Raw genomic sequence first — 17,410 nt, forward strand, 5'->3', positions numbered from 1 at the left:
CACCTCACTGTCTTAAACCTCACACATCTGAAAATACCAGGTTTTGAAAGAGGATGTGCGAAAGAGAAGCTTCCTGAATTTTCTAGGGTTTCCCAGTTGAGTCCATGGCACACCTACATTTCAGAGTCATGGCCATGAGGCACATTTGTCTCCCTGAGGTTAAGAGCTTGATTTCTATCAGTGCTTCCTGACCTATGTGCATGGGATTTGAGCCTGAGGTTGGAGTAGGGGAGACTCAGCATAGGCTTCTGATGGTTAAAGGAATGGCTCTCAGTTACACAGCATCTCATCATATTAGTGTGCCATTATTTATTGAGCCAGTTTCCTGTCAGTTGATAACTGGGCCAGCTTTTTGGAACTTCGTGGGTCCCAATGTTACTGTGATGGTATGTATGTATATATGTATATATTACATGCATATGTATGTATATATACATGTACTCTTTGTGACCCCATGAACTGTAGCCCACCAAGATCCTCTGTCCATGGGATTTCCCAGGCAAGAATACTGCAGCAGGTGGCTGTTGCATTTTCCAGGGGATCTTCCTGACCCAGAGATCGAACTTGAGTCTCCTGCATTAGCAGGAGGATTCTTTACCACTGAGCCATCTGGGAAGCCCACAGACATCCTTGTTGTTGTTGTGAACAACAACTGACTGTTGTTCAGTCACTAAGTTGTGTCTGACTCTTTGCAACCACATAGATTGTAGCATGCCAGGCTTCCCTGTTCTTCACTATCTCCCAGAGCTTGCTCAAACTCATGCCCATTGAGTCGATGATGCCATCCAACCACCTCATCCTCTGTCACCTCATCCTCCTCCTGCCTTCAATCTTTCCCAGCATCAGGGTCTTTTCCAATGAGTCAGCTCTTTGCATCAGGTGGCTAAAGTATTGGAGCTTCAGCATCAGTCTTTCCAATGAATATTCAGGGTTGATTTCCTTTAGGATTGACTGGTTTGACCTCCTTGCAGTCCAAGGGACTCTCAAGAGTCTTCTCCAACACCACAGTTCAAAAGCACCAGTTCTTCGGCACTCAGCCTTCTCTACAGTCCAATTCTCACATCCATACATGACTACTGGAAAAACCATAGCTTTGACTATACATCCCTTTATTGGCAAAGTGACGTCTCTGCCTTTTAATATGCTGTCTACGTTTGTCATACTTTCCAAGGAGCATCTTCTAATTTCATGCCTGCAGTCACTGTCCACAGTGATTTTGGAACCCAAGAAAATAAAATCTGTCACTGTTTCCACTTTTTCCCCCATCTGTTTGTCATATGATAATATATATATTACATGTATGTGTAGTGGCTCAGCAGTAAAAAATCCTCCTTCAATGCAGGAGACACAAGTTCAATACCTGAGTTGGGAAGACCCCCTGGAGGAGGGCATGGCAACCCACTTCAGTATTCTTGCTTGGAGAATCCCATGACTGAGGGGCCTGGTGGGCTATAGTCCACAGCGTCGCAGAGTCGGACATGACTGAATTGACTGAGCATATATATATATAACGTGTATTAATACATGTATATATACCTACAGAGAAACATATCTCCGTGGACTTATGTAGGAAATGGAAAGAATGGCCAGGATCCCAACTCCCTCAAGTCAAAAAAGCTTTGAACTTTTGGGAACAAAGTACATAGTGGTGACCAGGGCAGAGACAGGAAAACCTGTCCTGCCCACTCAACAGGAAGAGCAGAAGACCGAAGACTCTTCTGCACACACTCCTGCTTTGGCTGGGCCAGGCTCAAGAAATGAAAATGTCACATTATTAGCAAATGCTGTCTTGATTGAACATAACCATTCAAAAGCAGTTTTGGTTATAATCCAGTGTCAGCATTCTTTTACGCTTTTATAGAAGTAGATTAGGTGAGGTTCATGCCAGGTTGGCACCTTGGACCGGGGTGGGGGAGGGGGTAAGGGGGGAGGCGGGGGTGTATGACATCCACACAACCAGGCTTTGTCTAGCCAGTCAGGCAGAAGAGATTTAGAGAAACCAGTTCTGACCCTGGGATAACAGGAAATGTCTACTCAGCACTTCTCCAGTTACCTAGTGAAACATCCTTATGGTCCAGGAGAGTAAACACACCCCCTGAAAGCATTACTTTTCCTTGAAGTCTCTGGATTATCATTCATGTGAATCCCATCCTCACCTCCACCCCCAAAATGAAGTTTGAGAAATGTTGGTGCCTCAGGAAGGCTTTTTTAATCTTCTGGCATTAAGTCAGAAACCCCAGAGATCACACAATATGGCATTTCACACTGCCTAAGCCTGTAGGGTCTCTTGGCTGTGAGCGGATTTGCTATTTAGAGCACAAACTTCCTCTCAATCTCTGCTCACCCGCAGACAGTGGGAAAAGGCCAGAGTTCTTCTACTGTTGTTCAAGGACATCTTAAAAATACAATCTTGCTCAACGAGATGTGGATTTTCAGTTGGCATGGGGCCTGCCCTCCTATTAGGTGGCCAGACTTATGTGGCAAACAGGATATAAATATATGACATCAACAAGATAAAATAATCTCTTATTTTTACCCCAAGTGGTTTTGATGGTTTGTTTTCCACTGAGAGACAGTTAGAAACTAGAAGAAACTATTTTGAGTGAAGATTCCATCATTTACCTTTTCATAAAGGGGCTTGTGTCAGAAAAGTTTTCTAAACCACTCTGGTGCCTGGGAAACACGTCTGAGCCCTTAGACGTGCCAGCACCTTCTGGTCACTGCAGGCACTAACCCACTTTATATCAGCAGGTTTGGTGGCCGGTCAGGAGCCTCAGACAGCAGGGCATGGAACGGAAGTCAGAGCATGACCACGTGGCACGCCGGGGCAGAGAGTGACCATCTGGAGGGGAGGCTTTTGAACGGGTCATGCCTGGGACAGGGTCCGAAGACTAAGGTCTTCCACCACCGGACGCCAGGCCCGCGGCTGCCAACTGCTAGGAAGCCGTCCTCCCGCGGCGGCCGTTCACCCGAGGCCCCGGGCGCTCTAGGCCAACCCCGTCCGTCAGTACTCCCTCCCCTCGGCCGGTCCATCGGCCCGTCAGTCAGTCAGTCAGCGCTCCCTCCCCTCGGCCGGTCCATCGGCCCGTCAGTCAGTCAGTCAGCGCTCCCTCCCCTCGGCGGGTCCAGCGGGCCGTCCGTTGGCCAGCCCCCCTCCCCCGCTCCATCCTCTGCTCAGTCCGTCGGTCCCCCCGCCTGCCGTCTTCTCGCAGCTCAGTGGGTCGACAGCCCGCCCCCTCCCCTCGAGCCGGTCGGTCAGGCCGTCCCCCGTCATCGCCGTCACCCCCTACCCACCCCCCGCCCTCAGCTAGCGTCCGGCCCCCGGACGCGCTCAGCCCGCCGTCCGGCCGTCCGCGCTCCCGAGCCAGCGCGCCCGGCGCGGGACGGCGGTGGCGTGTGATGACGTCATATGGGCCGCCTGCCCGCGATTGGCCGCGGCCGCCTCACCAGACCCCGAGCGGCCGGGCGCGCGGGCGGGGCGGAGCGCGCGGAAGCCACGCCCCCGGGCGGCGGGCCCGGCGGCCTGCCCGACGCGGCCACGTGACCCGGGGCCCGGCCGCCCGCCTTATAAGCGGCGCGGCGCGCGGACCGCTGCGGGCCCGACTTCTGGCGGTCTGGGCCGGTACGCTCCTCTGCGTCCCTCCTCCCTCGGCGAGCCCGCGGGCGGGCGCCCCTCGGCCAGGTACGCGGGGCGCGGCGAGGGCGGCGGGGTAGGGGCTCCGGGATGGGCCGGGCTGGGATGTCCGGGTGCCGTCCCCTCCACTCCAGGCAGCCGCCCCTCTAGGCCGCCTTCCTTTGGGGGACCCTCGGGCCTGGGCGCCAGCCCTGACCCAAGCCCCGGACCCTGCGCGGGGGGCCAGCACCCCCGACCCCCAAGTGCGCTTTGCCGGTGCGCCTCCCGGACCGGGAGGACCCCAGCAACTTGTCCTGGGATGACCTGCCCCAGGTCCTGCCTGGCTGAGTCCGCCTCCTGCAGACGGACGGGGTCTGGAAAACTTCTGGACTGGACGGGCCAGAACTTCAGGGCTTCTGTGGAGGGGCGTCGTGGCGGGAGCGCAACGCCCAGGTTAACCTGCCTGCCGCGGAAAGCAGTTGGTGCATCTGCCTGGCTGGGGCTGTGGGCAGGGTCCTTGCAGCTGCTCCCCACCCTGGGGCACCTGCCGGGTGTGACTAACTCCCGGAGGGCCTTAGGGGTTTTCCTGTACCTGCTGGTGGTGAACCAGAGCAGAGCCCTCCTTCTTGAGTGGGCTTCCCTGGACCTGACCTGCTTTGGAAGTGAACTTGATCAGGGTTCCACCTCCACGCCCCCTTTTCGTTCTAGGAAAGCCTGCAGGCTGGTGGCTCATGCCCAGACTGGACGACCACCTCTGGAGAGGTCCCTGTGCCAAGGGCACGAAGCACAGAAGCCACCCGAGGGCCAGCGCCAGAGGGCTGGTGGCCAAAGCGGGAGAGATGATCAACTCCTCGGGGTCAGGCCCCTCTCTGCTGGCAGCCCATGGCGCCCCGGGCACTGACCCCGCTCACGGGCTTCAGAGCACTGGTGTGGGGGGCCAGGGCAGCAGCGGCCACGTCAACAGCTGGCATCACCACTTGGTGCAGAGGAGCCTGGTGCTGTTCTCGGTGGGGGTGGTCCTGGCCTTGGTGCTCAACCTCCTGCAGGTCCAGAGGAATGTCACCCTGTTCCCGGATGAGGTCATCGCCACCATCTTCTCCTCCGCCTGGTGGGTTCCTCCGTGCTGCGGGACAGCAGCGGGTGAGTAGACACCGGAGATGTCTGTTGGGTTAGGAAGTGTGTTCAACCTCTAAGAACTGTTTATTTGAGAATGGAGCCATCCACAGAGGGGCGGTGTGCCTCTCCAGGGAGCGTATCTAGAGGAGAAGGGGTGAGAGGCAGAAGCCCAGATGCCAGGACTCTGGACACTGGTGATGGGGATCAGGCGGGGCAGTGACTGGCTGTTCCTCGCCCGTGCCAGGCTGACCGAGGTCCTTCCCTCTTTCTGATCTGGCCCTGAGGACAGTGTTGAGGGGCCCACAGCTGTCACCCCGAGCGAGCCGTGCCATTGGCCACCAGCGGAACTGGTGAGCCGAGGAACTGCCACGCGATTGGCTGGCCCTGGGAACACGCTACCCGCCGGGCAACCGAAAACAAACTGTCACGTGGGCGAGTGGGCAGAGCTGCCCCAGTGGCCTCCCGCACTTCCTTTTTCTGGATGGCCCTGTGAACGTGCCAAAGCCAGGCCTCACCACCCCCCTGCCCCCCCGCCCCTGCACAAAAAAACGCCGGGGTCCCTGGATGAAGGAAAACAAATGTCTTATTCAGAGTTTAGCCTTTAGTGCACCTGGCCAGCCACAAAACCTGACCCAGAGTCTGCAGTCTTAAGAGACTAGACAGATGGACTGTATCTCTGAGTAAAATGTCTTGGTCGTCTGGCTGGTTTTAGGAAAAAACGCTGAATTGATCTCATCCCAATAGGGCGCTTAAGACTTCTCTGGCACCTAGCATTTGCTGTGGCCTAAGGTCTGCCGGTGGTTGAAGTGCAGTGAGCAGCCTGCCCTTGGCAGGTGTCCTGGGCTGGGGGGCCGGACAGGTGTGGACCTAGGTGACCAGGCTGGCTCCTGTCTGCTCCGTGGCTGGCATTTACGGACTGTTTGATATGCTTTGCTTCCCCTGGTCCTTACGAGACTCTGCTGCAGCTCCATTTCACAGACATGGGAACCACAAGGGGCCACGCTGAGTGGCAGGCCCTCCATCCATAGCTGGCTGTGTCCCCTGCACTGGGAACGCAGTGCCTTGTCAGCAGCCTCCCTTAGAACGCCGAGGCCCCAGGCTGGAGTGGGGACCCTCCGGGGAGCGGTGCTGTGGGGAGAAGGTTCTCATCGTTCTCAGGAAGTTATGCTCCTGCTCTATTTTCTAAGCCCCGTCAGTGCGCCCTTTCACTGTTAAGACGCCTCTTGGGGCACTGGGCCTAGGTGCACACTCCAGTTTTTCATTCTTATGTGATATAATAGTTTCTTTGACTGGAACAGTTGATCTCAAAACCATTGAACCATTTGGTTTAGGCTTTATTTGTAACAGAAGCTTTAAGGAATTCCAGGGATATCTGATACATGATGTCTGGTACCCTAGCTGCTTTTTTTAAGCCATCAGTCAGGAGCATAAAGGGAAAATTCCATAGTACGTTTTCACCTACTTGAATCTGAAAGGCTAAGATTAAGATATAGTGACTTAAGTGATGGAACTGTTTGGGTTCCATTTTTGGAGACTCCAGAATTAAGGGAGTTCCCTGGCAGTCTAGTGGTTAGGACTTGACGCTTTCACTGTGGTGGTCCAGGTTCAATCACAAGCTATGCCATGTGGGTCCCCAACCCCCCAAAAAAAAGTCCAAAATCAGAACTTGATAAAATGTATTATGAAATTGAAACAGTCTCGTCGACTCTTGGGCTGAGGCCGTGTTGCTTGTTCTCTGTTCGGGACCTGAAGTGGGCCCTCCTCGCGAGACACCAGGGGCGCCGTGCATGCCTCTCAAGCCTGGTACCTGGCTGACTCCACCTGGCCTGCCTCCCGGCCAGCCACCATGCGCCCCAGTCCCTCTTGCTTTGGCTTTTTCCACTTTACTTCGCCCCGGAACACTGAGCCTCCCCCCACCTAAACCCTCTGGGAACTCTGAGGCTTTAGAGTCCTGTGTCTGTGAAGACAGTTCCCGACCACACAGTAAGCTCCTCCTGCGTCCTCTGGTTACGTAACCCTCATCGTTTTACACACGAGCGCCAGGTTCCAGCAGGGCGAGCGGGGCGTGAAGCCGTGTGTCCCGTGCTCTGCCCCTGGTTTGGGGCCTGGATGCAGGGACGGTGGGGCGAGGTTGTGCTGAGTGCTGACCCACGGCAGGGGCGCACAGCGCACATGTGGGTCTCCTACAGAAAACGCTGCAGAAAAGTCCCCTTAACCGTCAGGGGCAGGGCCGCCCTCTGGGACCGTGGCACAGTTGGGTCGACACGGGGGTGCCGGGCCTGGGTGGTGTCATAACGGGTGCCGTGGCCTCCGGGCCCTGCGGGTGCTTCCCACACACTGGGCCAGGGAGGGGCACTGAGGCCGCAGTTTTATTTAAGATTGTACAAAATGATGTGGATTTTTCAGTTTGTATTCAAGGAGAACAAAGATGTGACATTAGTTTAAAAATAAAAGACGCAGAGTTAGTTTAAACGTCTGGTGACTGGTAAGCCTAGGGAAGGGGATGGCTTGAATAGCGCGGTAATGATCCCCGCGTGGCAGCTGCATCCCTGCCAGCGTGCTCAGACGCTGCCGTCTTGTGTTCCCCCGCAGCTGTGGTCGGCCTGCTGTACCCCTGCATCGACAGTCACCTCGGAGAGCCGCACAAGTTCAAGCGGGAGTGGGCCAGCGTGATGCGCTGCGTGGCCGTCTTCGTGGGCATCAACCACGCCAGTGCTGTATCCTAAGGCGTTACTGTCAGTGGGTGTTTGTCGCGTCCTCGGTCAGTTGAGCCGTCCTCTTACAAGTATGATTTCAAACCACGTTGCTCAGTTTCCTCTCAGCAGAGCTTTCGAAATGGTCCTGAAAAGTCTTTTCAGTTCATTTCAGGAGACAGTTAAAATGACCCTGGGAACAGAGTGGACATCTTTATATTCTGTCCCTTTCTTGGTCACTACCTGCTGGATCCTCGGAGATCGTTTGGTAAATTCCTCGTACGATTCTGCCTCCCATCCTTCCACCGTGCACACCTGGTTCCTGTGGTGCAGTGAGAGGTTGCGAGAGCTTCACTCTTCTTGGCTGACCCTTCCAGAAGGCAGAGCAGAAGCCCGTCTGCTTCTCCGCCCTCCCCAGTCCTGACCAGGGAAGGCCCAGGGCTGATCAGAGGAGGTGGCCTCAGGAATAGGGTTCCCAGTGGAGGTTACATTCAAGGTCAGGTTCTGGCATCCACCAGTGGGCTGCCTGGCAAAACACAGTGCAGTCTTTAGGAAGATGGGCCATGGTTTCCCAGGTCTCAGGAGATTTATGGTTTCTTTCTCACAGCAAGATTATATTTTTAAATTCTGGAGAAAGCTGTTTTTAGAGTTTCTGCTGCTTAAATCTGCTCTACCCTGATTTTAATGATAAGACTGTTAAGAAAAGGTATTACAAGAGAGCCTGGCTCTGACGCGTTTGTTTTGTCCCCAGCTGATAAAGCGGTGTTGTGAAGGAGGCCAGCTGTGTCCCCATCAGCTGTGACCGTGTTGTGTTGAATGCCTTTCCGATGAGGTGTCTCCTTGCAGACACAGTAAAGACTGTGCTTGCTCAGTTCAAACTGCTAATAAGAACAGGAAATAAAAGTGGGACTGTGGATGACTTATTAGAATATAGTTGTTTAGTGGTTGAAATAAACCCAAGCAGGGTTTTATGCATAGCTTTTAGGTCTTTGATTGGTAAGGTCAAGTTTTTGACACAGGGGTCCCAGAGATGCCCCAGGTCATCCTGATCGAGTAGCCTTGTACCCAGCACATGCTCTCTGCAGCTCACCTGGCAGCTTCTGTGGCTGGAGAATCCGGTGGTGCACATGTATAGGCCCCGGGGCTCGCTTGCATGTCTTTGACTGTATTAGAAATTGTTGCACTTTTCCTTAACTTTGCGTCACCAGAAACTGGATTTTGCCAATAACGTTCAGCTCTCCTTGACATTAGCAGCACTGTCTCTGGGCCTCTGGTGGACATTTGACCGTTCAAGAAGTGGCCTGGGGCTGGGCATCACCATAGCCTTCCTGGCCACCCTGATCACGCAGCTGCTGGTGTACAACGGAGTCTATCAGTAAGCACGTGCTCTCAAGTATCACTTCTGCCTGGAAACTGTCGCTCCACTTTTACTCGGAATACCCACGAAGCTGAGATGCCACGTTCTGTTTGTAATTACACGGCATGAGCTTAGACGTGAAATCTTCAAAAGCGCTGCTTATTGTTGACTCACGTAAAAATGCACCATCTGTAATTTAAGGAAAACCAAGCCATGGTGGAGAGCTCTGCATTGCTCTTCAGTCTCGTAAGCCGTGTCCAGGTCCTTGTGACCCATGCTGGGCTGCAGCACACCAGACTTCCTTGTCCTCCACCATCTCCCGGAGCTCGCTCCAGCTCATGTGCATCGAGTTGGTGATGCATCCAGCCATTTCATCCTCTGCAGCCCCCTTTTCCTCCTGCCCTCAGTCTTTCCCAGCACCAGGGTCTTTTCCGAAGCGTTGGCTCTCTGTGCCAGGGGGCCGCGGTGGGCGGTGAGCGTGGGTGTTGCTTGCTAGCGTGGCTGGTGTGTGTGCCTGCCCGCCGCGCAGGGCTCATGCCTCCCTCTCCCTCCAGGTACACGTCCCCAGATTTCCTCTACATCCGCTCCTGGCTGCCCTGCATCTTCTTCTCGGGAGGTGTGACCGTGGGAAACATAGGACGACAGCTGGCCATGGTACGTAAAGTGGTCACGTTGGCGCCTGCTGGGAGCTTTCCGCTTGATCAGCTTGTTTGCCTAAGACATTATCATTTGTGTCAATAAATGTATAGTCAGGAGCAGCAGTTATTCAGATAAGCATACACTTTAAAAAAGGGCACATCCCCAGGGCATTCTTGGCTAACTTGTAAAGGTTCAGGGATTTGTAAGCTCCCAGTGAGACCGGCAGAGGAACCAGAGCTCCCCTCACATGACGGATGCTATCAGCTGCTTTTCTGAACTGCTTCTCCTGTAGTAACTGGCAGAGATGAGCTACAGGAACGGCTAACTGAATGATTAATGATGAGTTTCCTCCTGGGCTTCACGGCGCGGGTACAGACTACGCCGTGCTAGGGGAAGGGTGCCACACCAGGCCCATGAGAGCGTGGGCAGGGCTGGGGGCCGCTGAGTGTCCCTAGGTGGGTGGACTCCGTCCTGGACCTTGTCTGAGGACTAAAGGGAGAGACACGGAGTCCTGAACGGAGCTGTTTCCCAAGAGCCAGAAAGGCAGACAGTCAGGATGCCTTGGCAGTTCTGTTTGGGAGTGAAAGATCGCGACACTTGAGCACTTTGATGAAGGAGCGTGCAACATGGACATTTAACTGTTTTGAATGGACTTCAACTCAAAGGCTTAAATAAAATGAATTTTAAAAAGAAAAGGAAACTAGAGTCTTATAAGGGCCATTTCTCTCAGAGACACACTCTGGGACTTTCTTAGAAACTTGTCTTGGTCCCTCATGCTTTTATTTTTAAAAAGAAGACATTTATTTGTGCCCGCTGAGCTTGGCTTGGGAGCCGCCTGCTTGGCTGTTTGACAAGAATGGAAATAATTTAAAAAGGGGAATTTGTGATGTGTCCCACTGGCTCCCGAGTCCACGCCATCCTTCCCCCACCCTGACCCTTGTGATTGTCTGGACCTGCCGCCAAAACAAAAGCTGATGACGGTTTGTCTCTGGACCCCTTGTGAGCATGCGGGCGGCCCTGCCCTGTGACCACAGCCTCGCAACACCCTTGTGCTGATCCCCGCGGCCCCTGGTGATTCCAGGGAGAATGAGGCAGCTGCATGCTCGCCATCCGCCTTGAGATGTTCATTTTGGTAGTATTTAGTTAGCATTCTTAATAAGGGTTTTGAGATGAGGTTGTTTTCAGCTCCTGTGACTCTTCATGGAGTTAAAGTTGACACCATTCAGCCAACCGGTTATTACTTCAGGAGGAGGGGTGGATGCTGTCATACGTCTATGATGAAGGTCTTTTGACAAATTTTGTAAAGAAGCGTCCTTTCGATAGAGGTAGACGGTGCACGCCATGCACAGGATCGTAACACCAGAAATGGTTGGAGTAGACTCACGGGAGCGGCACGGCCACGCCTTTGGCAGCAACACTAAGCGAAGGTACTTTTAGCAGCTGTCCTTCCATCCTTGTCTTGCTGCTGCTGTCCAGTCACTCAGTCGTGTCCGACTCTCTGCGACCCCATGAACTGCAGCACGCCAGGCTTCCCTGTGCTTCACCGTCTCCCAGAGCTTGCTCAAACTCAGGTCCACTGAGTCAGTGGTGCCATCCAACCGTCTCATCCTTTGTCACCCCCTTCTGCTGCCTTCAGTCTTCCCAGCGTCAGGGTCTTCTCTAGTGAGTTGGCTCTTTGCATCAGGTGGCCAGAGTATTGGAGCTTCAGCTTTAGCATCAGTCCTTCCAATGAATATCCAGGGTAGATTTCCTTTAGGATGGACTGGTTTGTCGTAGACGCTTTGATTTTTTTTGAAAAGATGAGTGAAAGTTTTAAACAGAACTTAAGATAACTGGCATAATGGTAATTCCCCTTCCTTAAAGGTGTTTCTTCTTTTTTACTCTTCAAAATTGGGGACAGTCTTATCTTTGGATGTCACTGTTGTGTTTTGAAACTGGAAGAGGCTGGTGAGCGTTGCAGTCATCAAAGGGAAAGAGCCCCGCCCCGGTCTCTGAGTCCAGCCCTCCTGCCGTCTTTCCATCCGTGCACATTTATTTGTGTGTGTATTTGGCCACGCCTCACAGCTTGTGGTATGTTAGTCCCCAGCCAGGGCCTGGACCCCAGCCCCAGCAGGGCGAGCTGCTGACAGGGAGACTGGTAGACTCCTCAGACGTGTGAAGCCAGAGGGGCAGTCACAGCTGGTTTTACAGATGCCCCCTCTGCTGCCAGCCGCTCGAGGGAGGGCAAGAGCAAAGCCCCTTTCCCTGAGTCCTCAGACCCCAGCAGAGGACACGGTCCACGTGATCACAGGCAGGGCGGTCACGGCTCGGGTCGCAGCCCTGTTTCTGGCAGAGTCGGGGAGAGGTTGAGGAAAGGTTACTCCCATTAGAGCTACTTGGGGCCCAAGAGTGAGGCTCGCGGTTCAGATGGCCTGAAGGGGTCAGCCGGTCGGACTGGCAGAGACGGGCTGTAGTGAGGAGCCGTGTTGGTCGGGGCGGGCCGGGGAGCGCTCCGCAGGAAAGAAGTGGCCGCTTCTGACAAGTAGGTGGTTGGGGTTGTTCTTTTCTCTTTTGCAATTTTAAAGTTTTCCGTTGTTCTGCAGTTGACCTTTGAAGAACAGGTGGATTAGGGGCACCAACCCTCCTAGAAGTTGAAAACCTGAGTGTATTGGATGAATCCTATATTGACGGATACAGCCAACTAGGGACCGTGTTGAAGCCTTGCTCTCAAAGCCTTGTTCAAGGGCCAGCTGTACTTGGTAACCGGAGCACTGGCCTGTGTACAGGAGCCCGTGGCCATGGTCTCTGCAGTGGGCAGACCTGTGTCAGGAGGGGGGCAGGCCCGTCCGCTGTGTCCCGCGGAGGGTGTCCGTGGGATGGTCACCGCAGGACTGCAGCCCTCTGCCTCCGCGCAGCGCCATCTGTGCACTGGGAGTAGGGCCTTGGCCCTGGGCTGTGGGCGACAGGAAGGCAGGGAATCGGGTCCCCACCCCCCGGCGACAGGGAGGCAGGGAATCGGCCCCCACCCCCTGCAGAGCCCCTAGACCCTCATCCCCACCCCGGCCTCCCCTCCTTCAGTCCATCCTGCCTGGTCCCTGCCTTTCTGTTTGTCTCTTCCATCCTTCAGGGCGTCGTAAATGAAAGTGACGTGAAAGTCACTCGGTCTTTGTGACCCACGGACCACACAGTCCATGGGATTTTCCAGGCCAGAAGACTAGAGTGGACAGCCTTTCCCTTCTCCAGGGGATCTTCCAAACCCAGGGATTGAACCCAGGTCTCCCGCACTGCAGGCAGATTCTTTACCAGCTGAGCCACCAGGGAAGCCCAATACTGGAGTGGGTAGCCTATCCCTTCTCCAGGGGATCTTCCCAACCCAGGGATTGAACCCAGGTCTCCCGCACTGCAGGCCGATTCTTTACCAGCTGAGCTCTGAAGGAAGCCCTCTGTAAATGACTCTCCCCTGAAAGCAGTAGGGAATCTTAAAAAGCTCCCCTTTGTCTGGCAGGAATTACACAGCCTTCACAGCCTATCAGTTGACCTCTGAACCTGACAGTGACCCCTCCTCTTTACAAACCCTCCATCCACTTCAGCCTTTCCTGCCATGTCCGTGGGATGGCAGACCGCCTTTCCGCAATGTGCTGTTGTTGCAGGAGCAAACAGATAAGTGTGTGAAGCCGAAATTGTATTTTTCATGAGACTAGAATTGGAAGTGTAGGAAGTTATATTTGCTTCAAATTGCATCAGGGCTGAAGAACGAAAAATATATTTATAATAAGGTTTGTCTTAGAAAGCTATAACCACTCGTGACTTGACCGTCCCTGCTGGAAGGACCTTCTGCTCTTCCCCACCACCCAGCAGCCAACGGCTGTGATGGGCTGGAGCAGGGCCATGGCCTCTGCCCTCTGCCCCTGCCTGACCACCCACCGCCCAGTCCTGGTCCCCCAGAGCAGTGCCTAGGGCCGGGCACAGAGGCTCGTGCCCCTCAGCGCGCTGGGGTGTTCGCCCTGACGGCTTGGGTTTGTGTCTCTGGGGGGTCTCAGAGCTCGGCCTGGACAGCGCAGCACCTCACTAGACTCTCCTGAGCAAGTTAAACAATTTTTTAAAGAAAGAGTTCAAATACTTTAGCCAGGTTTTTATTTTGTTTCTTTGAAGAAAGGGAAAAAACTAACAGCTGCTATGTGACAGTGAGCTTACTCTTCACTTGGAATTTGAAAGGACTCGGAGCCTTAGAAATGGGGTCGCTCGGCACCTCGCTGATGGCCCTGTTCACACGCCTGTGGCCACTGTCCTTGCTTTCAGAGCAGCCTCCATGCCGCCGTCGGACAGAGGACACTTCTGACTCATATTCCAGCCGCAGCGTTTCAGGATGGATTTTTGGTTTCAAACGTCTCCAAGTGAGGCTTTGTAGCGGAACGCACAGAAGACAAAGGGCTGAAGGCGTCGATGCGAGGTCGGGGCCGGAGAGTCCCATGTGACGCGCCTGCAGCCCGCCCCTCCCGTCCGCTCAGTTCTGCCCTTAAACGTGCTTCCTGGCCTGGGCAGGTGTGCCGCAGAGCCACAGGCTGGCTTTGCTCGAGTGTTCAGTGGTTCGCGTAGCTTTTCCTGTGGTGCCTGCCGTCCGCCTGTGGGTTTAGACAGGAGTCTGCAGCCTCATTTTATCTGGCTCGTGTCTGTTGTTCACAGACGAAAGTCTCTTCTCAGAAACAGTGAGGCTTCGCGCTGCCGCATGAGCGGTGTGGCCCTGTCCCCAGAGCCCCGGCCCCAGACGCTGCGTCCCCAGCGTGCCTCTCCTGTCTGCGATGCGGCGGCTCCTGGCCGTCGTGGCCGTGGTGTCGCCAGGGGCTGACGTCCGTTGGCACTTGGCCGAGTCCTGTGGCAGCGGTCTGGGGGCAGGACTGTCAGTCCGCTTTGGAGATGGGGGTCGGGGCCCAGGAGGCTGAGCGCCTGGCATCTGGTGCAGAGCAGGCTGGCCCGTGGGGCTCGTTCGGCCTCTCAGCAGAGGTCAGGGTGGATACGGGGGGGGGGGGGCCCCGGCTCTGACAGGAGGCAGGGGGCTCTCCTCACACAGGCCCATGACCCCAGGAAGGTCAGCCTCTGGTCTGGGACCTGCTCCTCCAGTGGGGTGTTTGTCCTCTATTGAGGGCCCACCAGGCTGGGCCCAGACAGCGGCCAGAAGCACAGGGTGCCCGCCCCGGGTGTCTGCACTGGTCGGTGACAAGACGTGCGTAGACACGGCTTCTGGGCAGCGGTGCCGCCTCCTGTCCTGCCTGAGCGGGACAGACGGGGTCTGCTGAGACAGCGGCGCCCAGCTCAGGGCCCCGAGGGCATCGCCGTGGGGCTGGGGGAGCCCACCTGCCGCCCCTCTCCACCCTCGCCTCCAGCGCAAAGGCATTCATCTCTCTTCGTAGGGTCCGCTTAAATTGCTAATTAAAACACGCACACATCCAGCGCTAACATCCTCTCTTTTTTTCTCTTTCCCCACATAGGGTGTCCCCGAAAAGCCACACAGTGATTGAACCTTCAGACCCACGGATCCTGAAGAGTGGCAAGGTTTGGGAGGAAAATCCGTGATACGGGGTAGTGACGAAGACTGTCTCTTTTCCTCAGTAATCTTTTCAGATGGGGCTGACTGCACCAGTGACTCCTGGAAAACACTTCACCTGTTTCAGAGCAGCTGAGCGGGTGGATGGCCGCTGGTGTTGAGACGGCACCTTGTGGGACAGTGTCTGGGCCTGCGTCCGCCGGGGGGCACCACAAGCAGGCCGGCCGGGCACCAGGCCCCGAGGACTCAGTTTCCTGTGTTATTAAATGCCAAGTTGCCATATTTCCTAAGCCTCGAACTAAAGCCTAACTGCCAGCTCTGGTTCCATGTCAGGGCCCTGGGGATGGCTTGGTGGTGCTTATGAAGATGAAGTGTGGTGAGATAGGAATATTACTCATCCAGAAGATTTTTAAAATAGGGCTGTGTTGTGAAAAAGAGAAGGCAGTGGTGGCAGCAAGTGCTGGGTGGCCGTGCCGGGCAGGCGGGCACGGCGTGCCCTCGGTGCCCGCGTGGGGCCCCGCACAGACAGTCCTGCAGAGGAGGCAGTGAGTGGGAGGTCGTGGCTCTGTGCTTCGATGGGTTGGACTTTCCACCCCAGTATTCACAGAGTTTGCCCGGAATCCGCGTCGTCTCGAAGGGGGCACCCGCCGGCCACACGTCTCCGTCTTGGCCCAAAACTTGCGTTTTCTCTGATACTCGGGAAGAAGAGACAGCTTTTTCCCCACAGCCCTAGGAGATCTGCAATCTGTGATTGCCTTGTAAAAAGAAGAGTGCGCACGTCACTGCATCAAACATTCGGTGTCTCTAAACCCTCGAAGGACGCGGTGAGCACAATGCACTCACTCGATGGCACAGCCCACGTTGGGCCCGGTATGCAAGTCCTGGGCCTTCGCCTTCAAGTGCAATGTATAGGAAAACCAATCTGAGCCTTGTATTCTCTTTAAATATTTATTATTATTTTTTTAAACGTATGCGATGTTAAAGAGGGTTCTCCATTTCAGTGCTGCATGGAGGCAAGATTCAGCAATAATTTCTTTCCACTTGTGAAGTTACTTTGTCGTGCCCTCCCGCTGAGCCCCAGTCCTTTGAAATACTCCTAGTTTGGGGGGTTTAGTAAACTTGTAATTTTTATTTACAAATTCACCCGTTCTGTATTTTGCAATTTAAAACATTTAGGTTGTTTCAAATCCTGTGAATGTGGCTTGATGGTAAGATTCCTCTGGCAGCTGGCAGTTGGGGGGCTGGGGACATGGGAGCCCCTACCGGCAGCCGTGGACTCTGTGCGTCCCCGGCTCCTCTCACCCGATGGTCCCCGTCTCAGTTTGCTTTTGTTTTAAGGAGAACATCCTGGAGTAAATTTTAGGTTACTGTAGCAACTTTGTTTTAGAGGAATTTCTTTTAAAAGAAAATAGGACCATTCTGAACTTTGCAATGACCCCCTTATGACATTTTCCGAAAACGAAAACCATCAGCTATGCGAAAAGATTTTTCAATGAGGATGTCAGCGTTTTTGTGAAAAAACCAGAAGTTATTAGATGAAAGCAGTCATTGAATCTTTCCAATATACTTGATCATGCACAGTGAGTATTTTTCTCTCTTAAACTGGAAATAAATCTCTGTCTGTTAGAAGCAGTATAGCCAAAAGATGTGAATCTGAAGAATTTCGTTGCCAATATTTTCTAGCAAGTATGTGAACCAAAGTTATTTGAGTTCGTGAAAATGTTAAAATAGTATGAGCAGAATTTGCACTATACCAGATTGGAACATCTAGTGAGATTCACATTCATACTAAGTTTTCAGCATTGTGTTCTTTTGAATTCATTTTTTTACTTTTATTAAAGGTTCAAAACCAACCATTGGATTTATGGGTTTTTCTTTAAAGGGAGGAGGGGGAATTCCCTCTGTAGGATAGTCACATTTGGAATGGAAGAATATTTTATAGCTTTCCAAAATTTACTAAGTAGCCACACAATCTTGGGAAAAATATTTTTTCCTCGTGGTGGAAATGGAGGTGTTTAACCTCCCGCCCCACCCACTGATTCTGGGAAGTGGGATGTCTTCTCCGGCCTGCCCGCCCCCAGGAATGCTGTCCTCCGTCTTGAAGTGAGAGGGCCCTTCTCCTCGTCCTAGGAAACGGGGTGTCTGGGCACCCAGGAAAAGGGCAGAGAGAGCCTCCAGGCTGTTGGCAGCCAGTGCGTCCAGGGGCCCCGAGTGAGGGTCCACATGGCAGAGGTCCGCTGTCCCTGGCGCCCGCTGCACAGGGTCACCCCAGTTGAAGTTGTCACAGAAGTGGTGCGTGTACACACACCGCCCGGTGTGAACGCCTGCGCTGCCAGGGCTGGGTGCTGGGTTGGACAAGAATCAAAACTGGCCTCAGAGGCTCTCATCCCAGGGTGAGAAGCACAGACCCCTGGGCCAGGCTGGGGGGGAGTTGGGTGTGATGGAAACGACCAAGTCAGGTCACTTTCACT

The 17,410-nt window shown here is 54.1% G+C and overlaps 1 protein-coding gene across 1 annotated transcript; it reads left to right on the forward strand.

The window, feature by feature from the left end:
• Window positions 1-3,136: 3,136 nt before the first annotated feature.
• INSIG1 (insulin induced gene 1) lies at window positions 3,137-16,792 on the forward strand. The gene is made up of 6 exons (XM_069587195.1): window positions 3,137-3,682; window positions 4,322-4,753; window positions 7,322-7,446; window positions 8,631-8,797; window positions 9,334-9,433; window positions 14,884-16,792. Exons 1-6 carry the CDS (start codon window positions 3,400-3,402, stop codon window positions 14,911-14,913), a joined length of 1,137 nt encoding a protein of 378 aa, XP_069443296.1. The 5' UTR covers window positions 3,137-3,399; the 3' UTR covers window positions 14,914-16,792.
• The last annotated feature ends 618 nt before the right edge of the window (window positions 16,793-17,410 follow it).

The sequence above is a fragment of the Ovis canadensis genome, chromosome 4, assembly GCF_042477335.2.
Source record: "Ovis canadensis isolate MfBH-ARS-UI-01 breed Bighorn chromosome 4, ARS-UI_OviCan_v2, whole genome shotgun sequence".
NCBI lineage: Eukaryota > Metazoa > Chordata > Mammalia > Artiodactyla > Bovidae > Ovis > Ovis canadensis.